The sequence below is a fragment of the Eutrigla gurnardus genome (genome assembly GCF_963514095.1).
Source record: "Eutrigla gurnardus genome assembly, chromosome: 12".
Classification (NCBI taxonomy): Eukaryota; Metazoa; Chordata; class Actinopteri; order Perciformes; family Triglidae; genus Eutrigla; species Eutrigla gurnardus.
The window spans coordinates 17,729,428-17,745,735 of NC_139926.1; the positions used below are offsets into that span (position 1 = coordinate 17,729,428).

A 16,308-nucleotide genomic window follows, 5' to 3' on the forward strand; every position below is an offset into this window, starting at 1 on the left:
CTTTAGGTGTATGCACATTAGATCCAAAATTACACCAGTCATGGATTAGCCTTTACAGGGGCTTTAAGGTATAATTTGGAATTTGTGGTAGTGAGTAGATATTTGTTTTTGATGCAAAAAGAAAAAGTTAATTTTAGTGTTTGAGTGACACGGTTCTCATTCCATTTTAAAGTGCCACATTAGCAAAAGCTATATGAGAGTCTGTTACACTATGAGTTTGACTTATTTGAACGAAATGCCCTGGTGTTACTGACCCTGCTCAGAAAACAACCATTGTCCACTAATACAGACTTCAAATCCAAAATGACTGTTTGGAAGATATGTCTATGTCTAACTGCTAGAGCTGAAAACTAAAGTTAATGCCCCTGACAACCAGGTAAGTTGCAGTTTACATTCATGTCTGTCCAAAATGTCATCACTTCATTGTTTTATCCTATTAAATTGTCATAATCAGCATATTAACCTATGGCCAAAAACTTTTTTATGAGGTCACAGTAACCTTTGACCACCAAATACTAAATCAATCCAACAATCCCAAAATGCAAGTCACATTTTTAAAATATATTCAAAAAAAGATAAAATACTATTCTTAAATTCTTTTTTTTTTGTAGAAATGTTTTATTTGTTAATGAATTGAGCATATATAAAGGAGTGGGCGATGTTGCATGCATGGTGAAAATGAAGGGGATGTAAGTTACATGCAGGTTGTACTGTACTGTGTCCATTCTTTACCAAAGAATCCAAACCAGGAGGCAGCAGTCTCGTTTATCAGCCATGCAACAGTTACAAAAATAACTATTTACAGCATCCCTCTCATCAAATCATTACTTTTAAAAACAGTGTCGACAGTAAATGGAAACAAAGACGAGACATAAAATTACTTCTTTTATGTGACAATGTTCATTGGGCCAGACAGAGCGAGCTACCTGTTGTATGCCCTCTCCTTCTTGGCCCTCTCTAAGGCCTTGTCCATGGTCTTCTCATTCTCACCCCTGCACTTCGGGCAGTACCACTTTCCTTTGGGCTTGTGATGGAGCCCAACACAGGAGAAATGAAACCACTCGATGGGACATTCATCGTTGTCGCAGCCAATCATCTCACCGTAGGACACCTGCTCACACAGGCAGTATGTCGGCTCATCTGGATCGATTGGCAGGTCTGGGGGTGACACTTCTCTCTCTGACTTTCCTTTGGACCTTTTCTTCTTCTTCGACGACGACGACGACGTTTTAGCCCTCTTATCCCGGGATGCCCCGACTCCTGCATCCTCTGTGTGATCCATACCCCCATAACTTTCCCGATTTTCTCCATTCTTCTGACGTCTTGAGCGTTTCCCTCCAGCCTTGTCTCCACCAACTGAGCCTGGGGTAACCTCATCGCGCTTCTTGTCGTGGTGGCCAGTTTTGCCTGGCGTAACGGTGGTCGATGAGGATGATGATGATGACATGGATGCTGCAGTGGTTGTCATGGATGTTGCTGTGGGAATGTGACTTTCTGGGACTTCTTGAGAAGAAAGGAGAAGTTCAGAATGCCAGTCGATCTGCCGCGTTCGGTTCTCAACCAATTCCACCTGAAACAAAGACCATTCGGATTTCACTGTAAAGCTCTGGAGTACATGTGGATGAACACTTGCTAAGTTCAAACTAATATCATTTTTTATCAACAGTTTTGTATGTGAAAAGAAGTTAATCGTTGCAGGAACGAAACGTAAATAAAATAAATATTTTTGCTCTTTTTATGCGCATCATTCCTGGTTTGCCTAATTTAACAGACTGAAAAGAATAAGGTGAGGCATGTTTCTTGTTTATTCAATAATGCATTATAACATTACACATTCTGTTAATAACCTGAGGTGCTGCAGCATTAACTATTCACAGCTTTATAATGGTTTTAAATAAAGAGGAATGCTTACACTCAAATTATAACATCTGCTATAGAAACGTTGCATCTTGTTTTAGTCATATGTCATTTAATTCTGTGTAACTATCAAAAGAAGATAGTTTGTATCCGGAGTTCTTCCTGGTACTGATTTCAGTGAAATGCAAATGTGCACAAAACAGACAACCTGATACAAAAAGGCCCTTTAGTTGGTCTATAAAACCTCTTTTATTTACTCTGGGTAGATTTTCTGAGCACAAATGTTCCAGGAAAGCACTTCTTTGTACTCACAAAGTCAAACCTGGAAGTTTGCCAATGAACAGCTGCGGGGCGCTTTTAACATACCATTTGACCGGCAATCTGGATCTTCTCATCTCCGAGCTCTTGACTGCGAATCAGCGCTCTCTGAATGGATAACTGAAGCTTTCGCCTCTGAAGTGAGTCTGATTCCCGGCGATACCGTTCATAAGCATCATCAAGCTCCTTCAGAACATCTGCCAAAGAAGGAATTGATGGGGGGGAAAAACAAGTGTAAAAATACACTGAAATTCAACATATTCTAGTACAAGTACAAACAAAAGAAATATGAACATTAAGATTTCTTCACCGTTGTTGTGTGGTGTGAAGGGTGCTTAGTCAGTGAATGAGTAACAATCTGCACAAGGGGGTCAGCGTGTCATTAGACTGCCTTAGTTGTAGCTTGGTGTACCTAATAAACTAGCAACAGAAGCGTAGTTGTTGGGTTCAGATTTCACCAAGGGTCCACAATGGAAATCAGCCTACGGGCTTTTTTTGTGTTATCCTTTTGACACAATGTACATATGTATGCTTACATGTGTCAATAAAGAATTTAAATCAATCAACTCAACGATAATAGTTTTTGTTGAAGTAAGAAAAGAGCCAAATCTGAGCCAAACAAGATTTGTCTGGAGTCAACAAACGTGAAAGTTACACCCTGCATGTTGATCAAGCATGCCACCTAGACAGGAGACAGGAGGTGAGACTGACTCCTTTTTGGGGGGGGGGGGGGTCTTTGTAAGAAATGTGCATGTAGAAATGCACGTTTACTCTCCACATGCACTTAATTGCATGCCCGTTGGTAGTGTACAATCACACAGGAAGACAAAGATTATATTCCTGGCCTTACCTTATCACTGCAAACTCTCGGAGCTGCTCTAGAATTCCTTTGAAGTATGTGCCATGTGTACCAAATAGACTGCCAGCTTTTCTCTATGATAAGCACCTAATTACATAGTACTTTAAAAGGAAACTTTCTAAGAAATAACAGCCACATAACGTTTGACATGTTTATCTGTAAACGCTAATAATGTAACTATATGTTAATATATTATTTGTAACCGTCAACTTTCTTTACTAGGGCTGAACAGATAAGAACTGATAAGATTTGCAATATTAGAGGGAATGTAAGTCTATAAAATATGATGTGTTGGCCAGGACATCTCCACTGCTCTACAATATATAATTTAAAATGCAATTTAGATAACAAGGTGATTCATTGTGCAGCCATATTCTTTACCTTGATACTTGGCATCGATTTCCTTCATGAGGGACACGCTCCTCTGCAAGTCAAACGGTAGTGACTCCACCAGGTCCAAATACTCCTCCACATAATTCACAACGACGTGGCTCGGGTCGCCGTTGGTCGGGTTCAACATTGCGGATCCCTCTTCACCCCAGGACACCTGCACATGTTCACAACAAATCATTAACTTGTATTGCTGCTGTCAATATCTTAAAATACGGGTTTCTTCATGTAGATCGCATCTAACTTCTCTGGTATACCCATCATAGTGCGTTTCCCAGTATAAATACGGTAATAAAGAATATAACGATCATAGTCAAAATGTGAAAATGGGGGAGGGGGCAACTGATCTGGAGCCAGTCATTCTAAAAAAAAATCGCTTGCTACGTGTACTATGAATCTGCCAACAAGCGAGATAACTACCGGTAGTAGCATGGGCCCGAGAAAAACAACTCGGTTCGGGGAGAAAACGTCTGGATAAGCGCCGGGCGACTTCAGACGACTAACGTAGTGGCGTTGGCGGCAAGTTGTTAATGAGTGAACGCAGCAGTAACGTTACCATCACACCGATGTTAGCCAAATACGGGAGCTAGATTACCCGATGCGCTAATGTCAACGCTAGAAAAACGTCGGATAAATGCTTAATTGACACATTAGCGTGAAATACAAACACAAACAATGTTTACTGCTCAGTTTGTCCATCAACGACAGCTGCTGAGCTCCAGCGTTTTAATTTTAGTCGTGATAATTAACGCCTTTAACTGTTACAGTTAACCTTACAAACTTTCTTCCTCTTTGCAAGTGTGAGATAGTTTTACTCTAAAAGAAACGAACACAACGAAATATGATCTCGCTAGTGACGTTAACTAGGTTTATAGCGCTGAAAGTTTAAGCCAACGATACATAAACGTTGATGTGTCAACACAAAGATTCCTATGACCGATGCTAAGCGAAACAGCCACTTCATTCAACCACGACGTTTACGGTAATGACCCCCTTCCAATCCGTAAACTAACGTTACACGAATCGTGACAAAAATTATACCGTCGAGCAACAAATACGAAACTCTTACGCGCTTTGATTTATATCTATGTGTTGCAGTGTAACCCTTAGCCAAGTTAGCTTCTGTTAGCTTCTAACGCACAGCGTTACTGAACGAGTCACACTGAAGTCGTTGCAAAAACAACCACTCAACAACGCTTTACAAAACGCATCTAGTTGTCTTGCGGACGAGCCTACCTGTGTGGGGTACGAGGTTATGTTTTTTTTCTTTAGCGAACGTCCGACACTCCGCGACGCAGCGCTTGTTGCTAACGCTAGGTCGTGTGTAGTGGACTACTAGTGTAACGTTGGTGAAGGTCCAACTACGAGCCCAACAGCTAATGTTAGCAGTTAGCTTCTCATCATCTTTGGCGTGAATTTTTCGGTTGGCAAACCACCTTAAATGCGCACTACCGCCACCAACCGGACTGGAGTGTGGAACAGGTTAGCAGTTGGCTAAAGTGCCTGGGAAGTACGAAGCGGCCACATACGTGAATAAATAATGTATGTTCCGACTTGGCTTTCAGCATTGAGCTCGTGCTCTTCTTCTTATTAAAAAAAAGGAAATCATTACAATTGATATGGCCACTCCGTCCCTTGCATTGGCAGTAACAAACACGACAGCGGTATGTTTCCATGCTCCAAGTAAATACTGCCCCCGTGTGGCAACACGGGTACATTGCCACGAGTTTCCAAGGACTCAAAAAGTCACTCGAACGAAATCTTATTTATTTCAAAATTCTAACAGGTTCACAGTGGCCCCATTTATCTAACTATGTCAGTTTCTTTGGTGGATTGTGAAAATGTTAGTTACCTCAGCATGTTTGGTGAACACATTCATAATACTTGAATGAAGGAAGACCATTTTCTCTTACAGGGTTCATTTAACACCCACAAACAAGTGTATTTTATATATTTTTTTGCACTGGATTTTGATCACCGTCTTTGAAAGGAGTCCACACCTCTCTAACCTTCCTTCAAATTCAACTTGATGAGAACATTTTTCAACTAGCCCATCCAAACGCTATATTAGCAGGTTTTAACAATGCAAAATTGAGTATGTCTCTGTACAGCTTTTGAAAGACAATGTTCACTCGGCTCTTTTCAGCTTTCAAATAGCTTTCTGAAGGCTGAGCCGATCTCCTGGATCATGTCCGATGTGGTGGTGGACCTGCCGTGTCGCTGGAATGCTTGACTGTTGCACTGTCTTGTGAGAGAACAAGCCCCGAAAGCTGCAACCACCGATGGATTTACACTGGACGAAAAAACAAACAAACATTAGATTAGGAAACACAGGTGGACACATAAAAAACATATTTATTTGTACACTTTAATAAATTATACTGGTGGTTTAACTCAATTGATTCATAACATTACCATAATGATATTAACAATACATAACAATGCAACTAAAGATTATTTTCATTATAAATTATTTTCTTGATAAACCTCAAGGTGACATCTTCAAATGTATCTGTGCATTCCAACACCTATTCTACCACACTATTTAGCATGTCAGACAAAGATTAAGTGCCGGTATGTCCCAGTTCATAGTATGTAAAATACACTTCACCTTCTGCTCATTCCAGCTGCAGAAGCAGCATGGGCCCAGTGTGCCAAAACTCCCACGGATCCAGATAGAAGATCACCCTGTCCACCACATCTTCTCCCACTACCCTCAATACGGCATGAGATCACTGAAAAAATAAATAAATAAAAATAAAATGATTAAAAAATCTCTAAAGTCTCTCAGGATTCATATCAGAGTAGTGATAAGTGAAAAAGGTGAATGATTGACTGTAAAACCATTTTTTAAACTTTGACACCAACCCTTAGTGCCGTCTGTAATGAGATCGTTTTCTCCTTTTAGCACCACGGTGATGTTGCCCATGGCCACACTGAGCTGCATGACGCCGCGCTGATGATCGCTGGTGTCCACAGGCTCATGGTGCTGAGACAGAAACACACATTTAACACACAGAATCAGTCATTGAATGAATCAACCTCACAGAGTGACCCACCAATGCCTCATAGAGCCGAGTGAACTCCATGTAGTTAGGCGTCAGGATGCCCTTCTGGTACCCTTGAATAACAGACGGCTGCTGTGTAACGAGCCATAATCCATCCTTTGGGGGGGAAAAAACAAATAGCACACACACACTTAGTGACTGTACAGCTTTGCAAATAAAATTTAATCTGTGCAACAGCTGGAACTTACTGCATCAATTACTATAGGTATATCTCTTGCTTTAGACTTCTCTATCACCTCCTAAAAGAGAGAAAAAATGTTATCTAGAGATAATGTAAATTATATTTATTAACAACTCTCAAGTCTTTGAGTCTGAAGCCCATGTTTTCTGGGAAATTGTGTTTAAAGTTTGCCCGTTTTGGGAGCCACAACCATGAGATTTGTGTTGTGCGCCGCTTCGACGCATCGCTGCATCCCATCTTACAACTGGAAAAAATATGACTTTGGTTCGGCTTTGTGGTCACGCACAGGCAGCTGGTCTGAGAGAATTAGTCTGAGTGCAAGGAAGAGAGAAGATGTTCCACGTGCCTTGGCTGTTTTCAGTAATACGTCTTCTCTCCCTAGACCTGGTCCCACCACAAGGCCGTGAAGTCTTGGGAGCCATTTTTCTATCTCTTCCACTGCATTAGGGCTGTCCCTTGACGCACACACACAAAAGACACACACACGTGTTAGATGTCTTTGAATGCACAACAATAAGCCATGTATTTCATTGCTAAAATGTTTTGTGGATGTGTCTATGTCTCTATTAATTGTATGCGTTGATCATTTAACTTAATGATCAATTCTGTAGTTTGTGGTTCTGTTGAGCTGAATTGCATTATAAACAGGTGTCTTCGTCATCTTGCCTACTCTCATTGATACAGCGTACAAAATAATAGAAACACCGTGAAAGAATGCCATCCTGTCAAAAATGATATTGAGATGTACATACTGTATAATACACCTGTCCAGGTGGATCTTTACTTACAGAACCGGATGAACTATGAGCTCGGGGCTGTAGGATTTGATTACAGTTGCAGCATCTTTGGTGCAGAACACATGAGACAAGTCAGCCCCCTTGAGACAAGACAAAGGCTCAGTCACCGCACAGGAACCGGACTTTAAGTAGAACCGATCAATTCAGACTGGAGAACATTTATAATGAATCCGACAGAAGCGCAACCAGATATAACTGCTTACCACTTTCAACGCCGAGATGGCGGCAAAGTACGGAGCTCCAGTATAGCTTTAGGGGGCGGAGACGAAAACAATTAGGGAAAATGTTCTAGAGCAGGTCTTCAACGTTTTTCAGGCCAAGGACCCCTTGGCTGATAGTGACCCGGAGGAGGGACCCCCTATTACATATCATATAAAATGGTGTTTCTTATTAAACCGGTCAATAATAATGTGTCGTGCAGCCTTGAGTGCCAGAGATGAAAGTTATTTGTAATGTTTGTATACAATGCTAAGTCATTAAGATAATAATTGTTGACAGATTCATATATCTATAGCACATATTGTAATTCTATATTGGCATTTCTAAATCTCAACACAAAAATTTACATTTATATTTGCTTATTAGATGTTATAATATATGTGTATATTTGAACATCTTTTAAATTTTGGAAGAAAAAAAGTTTGTGATCAAATCATTTGGGGACCCCCTGCTGTATCTCTGTGGACCCCCTAGGGGTCCCATAGCCCACGTTGAAGATCTCTGTTCTAGAGCACAACAAATCAAACTCTTGTTCGGTGAATGACAAGTTGGATAAGTTGTGTGCCGTACTCTTGGCATCCACCGATGATCCCGATGCGTCCGTCCTGTCCCTTGTGCTTTTTGGATGTCAGCGGAGGCACGATGCTCTTTACCAGTGAGAGGATGTCGTCATCCATGTCTCTGTGTGGCGCAGACCCCAGAGTGTAGTAGCGTTCAAACACTGAGGGAACAAACAAAGTGACAGTTTTAAAGTGTTTTTTTCTTTCTAGACACGAGGTGACAACAGCTTGATGAATGAACCACCACTAACTAAAGAAAAACTTTGTACAGCTCAATCACTGAGCCTTGATTTCCACCTCCAGGCTGCTCATGGCACAGAAACTAATACCTAAGGGCTGAGGATCTGGGTTTAAAGGCTGACTCTGTTGGGTGCAACAGTCTGTCTGGGGTGAACGGCGTCTGAGAAGACTGGGCTGACCACGTGCACGCGACGGGGAGGCACCGGAGAACACGGGCGCGTGGGCAGGTGCGGACGTTTTTGAGGGAGTGGCTGCGGAGGCGGGTCTGGCGGAGGAGATGCTGGAGAACATCTGGCCGAGCATCTGGAGCATGTGCAGCTCCCGGGTGTGTTCGGCTTCCCGGCGGCGGTCTTCTGCCTGCAAGCGCTGCTCCTCCATCCGGTAGAAGTTGTCCTCGGCCTGGGCGCTCTGCTCCAGGAACTGCTCCATCAGTTTCTCCATGGGGAAGTTGGCGCGCCGCTTCCTCTGCCGTTTAGGCGTTCTCGTCGGCAAGCTGCTGGCCGACTGGCTGCTGGTCTGCGCCCTCACTGGAGTGCCTGAAAGTGAAGAGGGGCGAGACATGTTGTGATGCATGGTACAGTTAAATCATTGTGGCGTTAAAGACAACAACCGCCAAACACGGTAGAACCAATGAGGATGGAGGACTTACCGTTATTGCCCACTGTCACTTTCACTGGAATAGGGATGGGAACCGTGGGGTACTCCAACTTGACTTCAGTCTCTGCAGGATACGGACACTCCCCCGTACTCTCCGAGTATGCGTCCTGAGCATCATCTCCATCCTCCTCCAGGCCGTCCCCGGCCTCCTCTCCTCCCGCCCCACTCTCGATGAACTCCTGGGGGTCAAGGGCGGGCCGGTTGCTCAAAATCCTCTCCATGGTGTCATAGAACTTACAGATCTTGTGATACTGCCCGTTGTTCCGCAGGTTGCCCTCCTTCGCCAACAAGTACTGTCTCTTGAGGCTCTTGATCCGCACCCGGCATTGCTCCGGCGTCCTCTCGAACCCCATCGCGGCCAGCCGCCGGGAGACGTCTCGGTACACGAAGCTGTTTCGGAAGTTTCCATCCAGCGCCACCTGGATGTCCTGCTCGCCCCAGATGTTCAGCAGGGTCCTCGTCTCCACGTCGGACCACAGGAAGCCCCGCGTTGTGTTCGCTAGCATAGCGGGTCCGGACACGGGCTCGGTTACCCCGTAAAGCAGCGCCGCGAGAGTTGAATGGAGATGTTGACACTGCGGATTATAATGGACGTCTGGTCTGGGTCTTTGCTCTTGGCTGCATCAAAGCCGCGGGGCGCCGCTATCCCAAACGGCAACAACAGGCCATTCAGGTAGCCGAGGAGGACTTGTTGGGATTATAATGACCGTTTTCAACTTGGGGACCATCACACTGTCTGGTACACATCAACTCTTTATAAGCTAGCTAAAGCCTAGCCGTTTATGTTTATCACTACGTCGTTAGCTAAATGCGTAGCTTCGCACTTTGAGACGAACCGACTGGGGATCGGTGTCCCAAGCCCCTTCCACAACATCAACCTCCATTGTTGTAATTTCTCAAACTGACCTCTGATCGGTCGTCTGGGGGTAACATCACCTTTCTCCGCCTGTTCCTCCGCCCCATGGTCGGTGTCCGCGGGGTCCTAGAGACACCCTTGTACACGGCTAACTAGCACTTTTAATGTGTCAACTCCGCGAACTGCAGAGAAGTGTAGCTAAGCTAGCAACGCAGCTGCTACCAGCGCGTAGCAACGGAAATAAAACGTCACAATCACTTTACCTTTCTCGTTCAAACAGAGCAATGTGACGGCAATCGACAGCGCAACGGTGAAAAAGCAAAAGGCGAGCATCTGAACCTCTTGCGGCATGTTGTTATCATTCTTCAGCCCTCCCCCCTGTTGTACACAGATCTTCTTACCTAAACGGCAACGTTTAAACGCTGACCACTGTACACTAACGATCCTGGTCACGAGGCGCATCGGGTCAGCGCACCAGTACAGGAAGGGAACTACCTGTGACCCCTTTAAGGACGCCTCGTAAACTCCAACACCCAAATAGGTTGAATCGCAGTCAAGCCGCAGCTCCCACAGCTGAGCAGCCAAAGCGGAAGTGGCTAAGAGGACTTCTTCTAATGGCCGCTAGGTGATGGTTGGCGCATGAGGCGAATTCACGTTCCACTAATTTAATCCAGTATATTAGGTTATCCTTAATATGTTCAAATATGCTTGAAAACACACGTGTGAGCATCTTTACATATCATGTTTACATATAGCCTACAGTGTCAGGCCTGTGCATGTGGGCTGTGTGTTTCATAAACATGACTTGTTCCTCACTACATATCTTTACTTTGAAATATTAAAAACAAAAACATATTTTTTTCCTTTATTGTATTAGTTATTTATGAAAGTGCAACATTCACACAATCGGAGACTAAGAAGTAACTTATAGTTCATACTTTTTTGGGTAAAATTGATTTTACATTTGTTGTCCTATGCTCAGCAGAGAAAGAAGCATTGTGAAGTGTTCTCCTGTCTTCTCAAGTTTCCCCCATCGTACTTGAACGCAGCAGTACAGGACTTGGAATTTTAAACTTTGATGAAAATCGGTCAATTCAAATGTGCCGTTTACTTATGGTAGTGTTAAAGAATAAAATGCAGCCTACTGTAGCCATTTTATCAGATTGGACGTTATGGAGTAAGCCCCGAGTTGTATGCTTTATCTCAAGTTGAAAATCCATTTGACTTGTCCTGAAGAGTTATTTTCGCAGTCTGATGCCTCTTTGTCAAGAGACCAAAGTCCTCCATCTATTTTTCTTATTTTGTGTTTCACGGTCAAGTCCCAGCATGAAAACAACTACCCGCCCACCGGAGAGATCCAGGCTGAAAAATAGTGTGTGAGAATCGGGAATTTAGCCCTGAGTTCAGCCTTGTAGGTAAATAAACATAGCGCAAACTTTTCAGTGCACAAATCCTTATCCTTAATAATGCTTTATTCATTAAATGTAAACATGGACCCATTGCACAACAGATTAACAGCACAAATAACCGTTTATGTCTGGGAATGATCTTGAGTAGGTGATTCTGTTCAGAAAACACTTTCTGTTATATTACTTGAAATCCTGCTAACATTCCATTATCAATGAATAAATTAAATGCTCTGAAATAAAAAACTGGCAAGATTGTAAAAATGCGTCAAAATCTCTGTGGTTTTTCCAAATTACCTACTCAACATTTAAGTTGCTTGAGCAAATGTTCCTATCCAGTAAAAGATGGGAAAGAACTATCTATGAAAAGGCATACAAAAAAACTACTACTACTACTACTACTAGATAAAAAGAAAAAAAAAGTCTAATTATTGTTTGTTCTGTAAATTCCTTTATTCTGTAATAAAAAAAAACCCCAACCCAAAACACGATAGACGTCACATCTGGGGGCGGGACCCTGCCTGCCTGAACCTGAAAGGCGCAGCTCGGGTTAAAAAGCCCAGTGTCAGCTCTTCACCTAGTTCCTGTTTCACCTCGGTTACTTTTTGAAGTTTCGTAGGCGAACAACAGATTGAGGGTGAACCGACACCGGACAGCCACGCGCACACAAATCAACTGTCGTTCATAAAAAATGGCGTTGGTCAGCGGAATTCGCGACCAGCCTGATATTAATTTTACGAGCTAGATTTAAATCCATTTTTGTTTTGTTTTACGAGTGAGATTGGGGAACAAAAAAAAAAACCCACCACAACATGCCCGAGGTGTCGAAGATGAAGAAGCCGGACGTGAAGGTTGTTCTGCTGGGAGACATGAACGTGGGGAAGACGTCGCTGCTCCACAGGTACACGGAGAGGAGGTTCAAAGACACCATCAGCACCGTCGGAGGGGCGTTCTTCCTCAAACAGTGGGGACCTTACAACATCTCAATATGGGACACTGCCGGTAATACCACCCCCACCTTTACCCACCGTTTACGGTGAAACTTCTTCTGTTTATTTAGCCATGTTTACCTGATAACGTGACCTCACCACCTGAGGCAATCACTGGCATGTGACCGCCCGGTCGCTACAGACTCTACAGATGCTATTTATATGTTACTCTCTCGCATATTTACTATAGTTTAAGTGATGAAACTATTAACAATACCACGTCATATACATTCCTATCATACTAAATAACCCTATAAACGGCTTCAAAATACTACTCCCAATACTTGTTTTTAAGTAATACCAGGGCCCCTTGATTTGATCACTTGATTCTAGGGGACAATCGTCTAATCTACAGACGTCAGAACCTGTAATCATTACCATGCCATGTATAGTATATAGTGTATACTATAGTATAGTATATAGTAGTTTAACCGAATTAAATAAAAAACAGTTTAGGATACAAACAACTCAATGTATTGGTTAAAAGGAGACTATGCCTGGGAAAATATCTGTTGGTCACTTAGTCAAAACAATAAATTAGTCACTTCCTTTTTTTAAAATCAAACATTCATCAAATAAATCTCATATACTTCTTGTTCTGCAAATTTGGGTTCAGTAAACGTGTCAGAAATGGTACTATATTGTAGAACAAAGTATCATGAAGTTCCTTCATCGTAAAGAGTGAAATATTTATTATTGATGAAAGTAATTGTTTGTTCTAGTTTAAGCTGGTTATTTTCATATACTAAAATACATTTGTTGCCCTTTTTATGGCGTTATGCGTAAGCAAACCCCCCCCCCCCCCCCCCCAAAAAAACAATCACCCAATACAAACACCTTCTACCTCAACAAACACTTCGAGAGCCTGTATATTATTCTGTAGTTGCCTTAACGCTGCTTAATTCAAAATATATGTTGTTTGTGCCTTAACATGTTTTAGTGCACTGTGTGCTTTCTCTTGTGTCATATTGCTCAATACTGGACTAATCTGACCCAATCAAGGCTACTGTCGTCTGCGTACTTCTGCAGTAAACTAACACACACACATTACATAAAAAAATGATGTACAGTTGGCCAAGATGGAGGGTTAAGAAATAACCTTCACTGCTAATGATTTCACAAAAGCCAGACAGTTCCACATTAATTTAAACCACTTCCACCTTAATCGAAAGCATCTAAAATTACACTTGTTGTTGAATTTGTTTTCAGTTATTTCGAAAAGAAAAAAAAACCCTGATGAAGTTAATGATGGTGTTGTGAAAGAGAGGAAAACACGGCTTTATGTGACGTTGGATTAAATCAAATGGACTGTTGGCTAACTCAAATTTACTGTAATTATATATATTAGTCAAAAACACACAAACTGAGGCCTTTCTAGAACTTCTATCCCTAAGTAGCCCGGATCATAGTGACTTTTCAGATTTTCTCTTAAATACACTAATTAGGGTATTTATTTTGGCTATGGCAGGATTAATTTGGTGATTCATCATCTAGTTATTGCTGCTGAATAAGCTTACATGAATTACAGTAAACCCAATGGAAAATACACCCAGCACAAAAGTAGTTGGTGAGCCGCAGAGATAAGGAAAAGCTGACCGTGTCACCAGTTAGACATTTCCTGTCTGTGTTCCCCTAACTCCATGACCTCTGACAGGAGGCTGTCGTGTTCATTGCATTCAGTCACTGTGCTAGAGAAATGCCGGATCAGTGCTGCTGAGTCATTTCAATGCTGCAGTCCTATCAGTGTCGGCCACAAAGCTTCGGGAGAGAGGCAGTTACGAGGCTTGTACTAAAACCCGTGAGATGTATGGCTCAGCACATTGAAAACAGCCCGTTGCTTATTTTCCTCACTGATAATGCCCCTTTTCAGTTTAACTTCAAAGCCTCACGAAGGCATTTAAGCTGCCTGCTATGTTCCTCTTAATAGTCACATGACAGGTCTGGGAAAGGAAGACGTGACTCGCCATACTTTAACCGAGCCGTTCCAAATGTATATACCGGATCAATTTCCAGAAGGACAAGGAGGACTGAGTTACATTTTTGTCACTTCAGCCAATAATGTTTAAAAAAATTAAATAAAATAGAAATCTTGCTACTTCAGATCTTCAGTGTATCCCAAAATAGTCCAGAAGGTATTTGATGAATTAGTGTAATGAACTCTTCTCAGCTGATTAATCAGTTAGTCGCCTGACACGACATTACCGCAAACTCTTTCAATAATCAAATAATCGTTCCAGTTGTATTTCAAGCCAAAAGAAGAACATTTCTCTTTTTATTTCATGTATAATAATAAACTCAATACCTTGACTGTTGGTTGGGTAAAACAAATTTACTTTAAAGATGTTTAAAATGTTAATGGTGATATTATTCCCAATTTGCTGACATTTTATGGACAAAACATTCAGTTCATCCACAAACTTAGTTGTACCTGATAATGTGGTACTGAGTATTATTCAATGGACGCCCCCATTGGCATAGTGTTCACACACAATGTGCCTTTTCAAGAATGCTGCATATTTCAACAACAAAGGTTGTTTCTGTTTGAAACTGCTTGTGACCGTCTTGCACAACTTCTCTCTGTGCTGCGTCTCCTTCTGCAGCGCTGTTCAAACAGTACGGCTGTTTTCCAGTGTGTTGATGGGGGTTCAAGTTGAGTTGAGTCGCACTCCGTTGACCCCCTCTCTGTCTCCTCAGGTCGTGAACAGTTCCACGGGTTGGGCTCCATGTACTGTCGAGGTGCCGCCGCCATCATCCTCACTTATGACGTCACCAACTGGCAGACCCTGGCCGAGCTGGAGGAGCGCTTCCTGTCCCTGACTGATACCGCTAACCACGACTGCATCTACGCTGTAGTGGGCAACAAGGCCGATCTCGCAGATCCTAAAGCTCAGCTGTTCCAGGACTCCGACGTGGCGTCCGAGGACCGAACTGAGTGTGAAGAGGAGAGGACAGGACCACAGGTGCCGCCTGCTTGCCCCACACCCCCGGCCTCCCCCGCTTCCCTGTCTGGGTTGGCGCTGAACAAGCAGGTCACCCCTGAAGATGCGGCGGCTCTTTATGAGAGAATACTGCGCTACAAGGGGCTGGAGGAAAAGAGCAGCCTGCCCGCAGAGAAGATGTGCTTCGAGACGAGCGCCAAGACGGGCTACAATGTGGACAAGCTGTTTGAGGCGTTATTCGACTTAGTGGTGCCTTCCATCTTGAGGAAGAGGAACGAGAACCAGGAGTCTCCTACGGTGGACCTGGAGGAGTGCAGGGGGGGCAGCAGCAAGCGGGCCAGATGCTGCTAGGGGCCTAGAGGCTGCAATCAGCAGAGACTTGTTTTTAACAGGACAATCAAGAGGTTGGCCTGCGCACCAAAAACATACTGTGATGGTACCACTTGTTTGCCTTGATTGAGGCCCAATGGCATTAATGATCTCCCTGTAACACATGCACATTTTTGTTTCCATCAGAAGAATAGTGTTCATAGTGTCCTCTGACATTTTAAGGAGGGAAATAATCACGTGCTGCGCTCTACGCTTCGTAATGTTGCAACCATCCACCGCATCGTCTGAATACACGCTTGTATCCCAAAGATGCGTCTGGTCAAAAAACACTCATAAGAAGTCGATCACTGCTTTTTGTCAATGAGTTGGATTGAGAATGTCACAGATTTAACAGCACTAAATGTTAGGTGGGTGGCACATTGCATCATGTTTATTATAGTTGTATTTTTAAGGTTTCCACAAATCACACTTTTGTTTTCTTTAAGCCTCTGTTACTAGCGTTGACACTGATCTTTATATTTTATATGCACATTTGGAGCTTTCTAATGAGTGTAAATAGTTAATAAACCTATTTGAATTTTTAAGCAAACTCTCATCATAACATTTATTTAATAGATAAGGTTTAGCTTGTAAGAGTAAAAT

The 16,308-nt window shown here is 42.8% G+C and overlaps 3 protein-coding genes across 3 annotated transcripts; 1 reads left to right on the top strand and 2 right to left on the bottom strand.

The window, feature by feature from the left end:
* Positions 1 to 893: 893 nt before the first annotated feature.
* Positions 894 to 4,813, bottom strand: ing1 (inhibitor of growth family, member 1). Its single transcript, XM_084023410.1, has 4 exons — positions 4,661 to 4,813; positions 3,416 to 3,581; positions 2,224 to 2,372; positions 894 to 1,570 (listed from the first exon to the last, which is right to left on the bottom strand). Exons 2-4 carry the CDS (start codon positions 3,552 to 3,554, stop codon positions 923 to 925), a joined length of 936 nt encoding a protein of 311 aa, XP_083879536.1. The 5' UTR covers positions 3,555 to 3,581; positions 4,661 to 4,813; the 3' UTR covers positions 894 to 922.
* Positions 4,814 to 5,174: 361 nt separating this feature from the next.
* Positions 5,175 to 10,222, bottom strand: naxd (NAD(P)HX dehydratase). Its single transcript, XM_084023425.1, has 11 exons — positions 9,139 to 10,222; positions 8,579 to 9,025; positions 8,260 to 8,410; positions 7,674 to 7,719; positions 7,462 to 7,550; positions 7,020 to 7,128; positions 6,681 to 6,731; positions 6,484 to 6,588; positions 6,293 to 6,413; positions 6,036 to 6,159; positions 5,175 to 5,717 (listed from the first exon to the last, which is right to left on the bottom strand). Exons 1-11 carry the CDS (start codon positions 9,650 to 9,652, stop codon positions 5,567 to 5,569), a joined length of 1,908 nt encoding a protein of 635 aa, XP_083879551.1. The 5' UTR covers positions 9,653 to 10,222; the 3' UTR covers positions 5,175 to 5,566.
* Positions 10,223 to 11,999: 1,777 nt separating this feature from the next.
* rab20 (RAB20, member RAS oncogene family) lies at positions 12,000 to 16,201 on the top strand. Its single transcript, XM_084023426.1, has 2 exons — positions 12,000 to 12,410; positions 15,092 to 16,201. The coding sequence occupies exons 1-2, from the start codon at positions 12,221 to 12,223 to the stop codon at positions 15,685 to 15,687; spliced, it is 786 nt and encodes a 261-aa protein (XP_083879552.1). The 5' UTR covers positions 12,000 to 12,220; the 3' UTR covers positions 15,688 to 16,201.
* The last annotated feature ends 107 nt before the right edge of the window (positions 16,202 to 16,308 follow it).

What these genes read in the sequence shown, in the direction of transcription:
- naxd (XM_084023425.1), bottom strand. Translation starts at nt 9,652, where the DNA reads ATGCTAGCGAACACAACGCGGGGCTTCCTGTGGTCCGACGTGGAGACG. An exon ending in AGTGACAGTGGGCAATAACG is followed by an intron (nt 9,026 to 9,138) that starts GTAAGTCCTCCA and finishes CTTCACTTTCAG; the next exon opens with GCACTCCAGTGAGGGCGCAG. An exon ending in CTCGGCTCTATGAGGCATTG is followed by an intron (nt 6,414 to 6,483) that starts GTGGGTCACTCT and finishes TTTCTGTCTCAG; the next exon opens with CACCATGAGCCTGTGGACAC.
- rab20 (XM_084023426.1), top strand. Translation starts at nt 12,221, where the DNA reads ATGCCCGAGGTGTCGAAGATGAAGAAGCCGGACGTGAAGGTTGTTCTG. An exon ending in CTCAATATGGGACACTGCCG is followed by an intron (nt 12,411 to 15,091) that starts GTAATACCACCC and finishes CTGTCTCCTCAG; the next exon opens with GTCGTGAACAGTTCCACGGG.
- ing1 (XM_084023410.1), bottom strand. Translation starts at nt 3,554, where the DNA reads ATGTTGAACCCGACCAACGGCGACCCGAGCCACGTCGTTGTGAATTAT. An exon ending in AATCGATGCCAAGTATCAAG is followed by an intron (nt 2,373 to 3,415) that starts GTAAAGAATATG and finishes CTTCTTTGGCAG; the next exon opens with ATGTTCTGAAGGAGCTTGAT. An exon ending in TCCAGATTGCCGGTCAAATG is followed by an intron (nt 1,571 to 2,223) that starts GTATGTTAAAAG and finishes TCTTTGTTTCAG; the next exon opens with GTGGAATTGGTTGAGAACCG.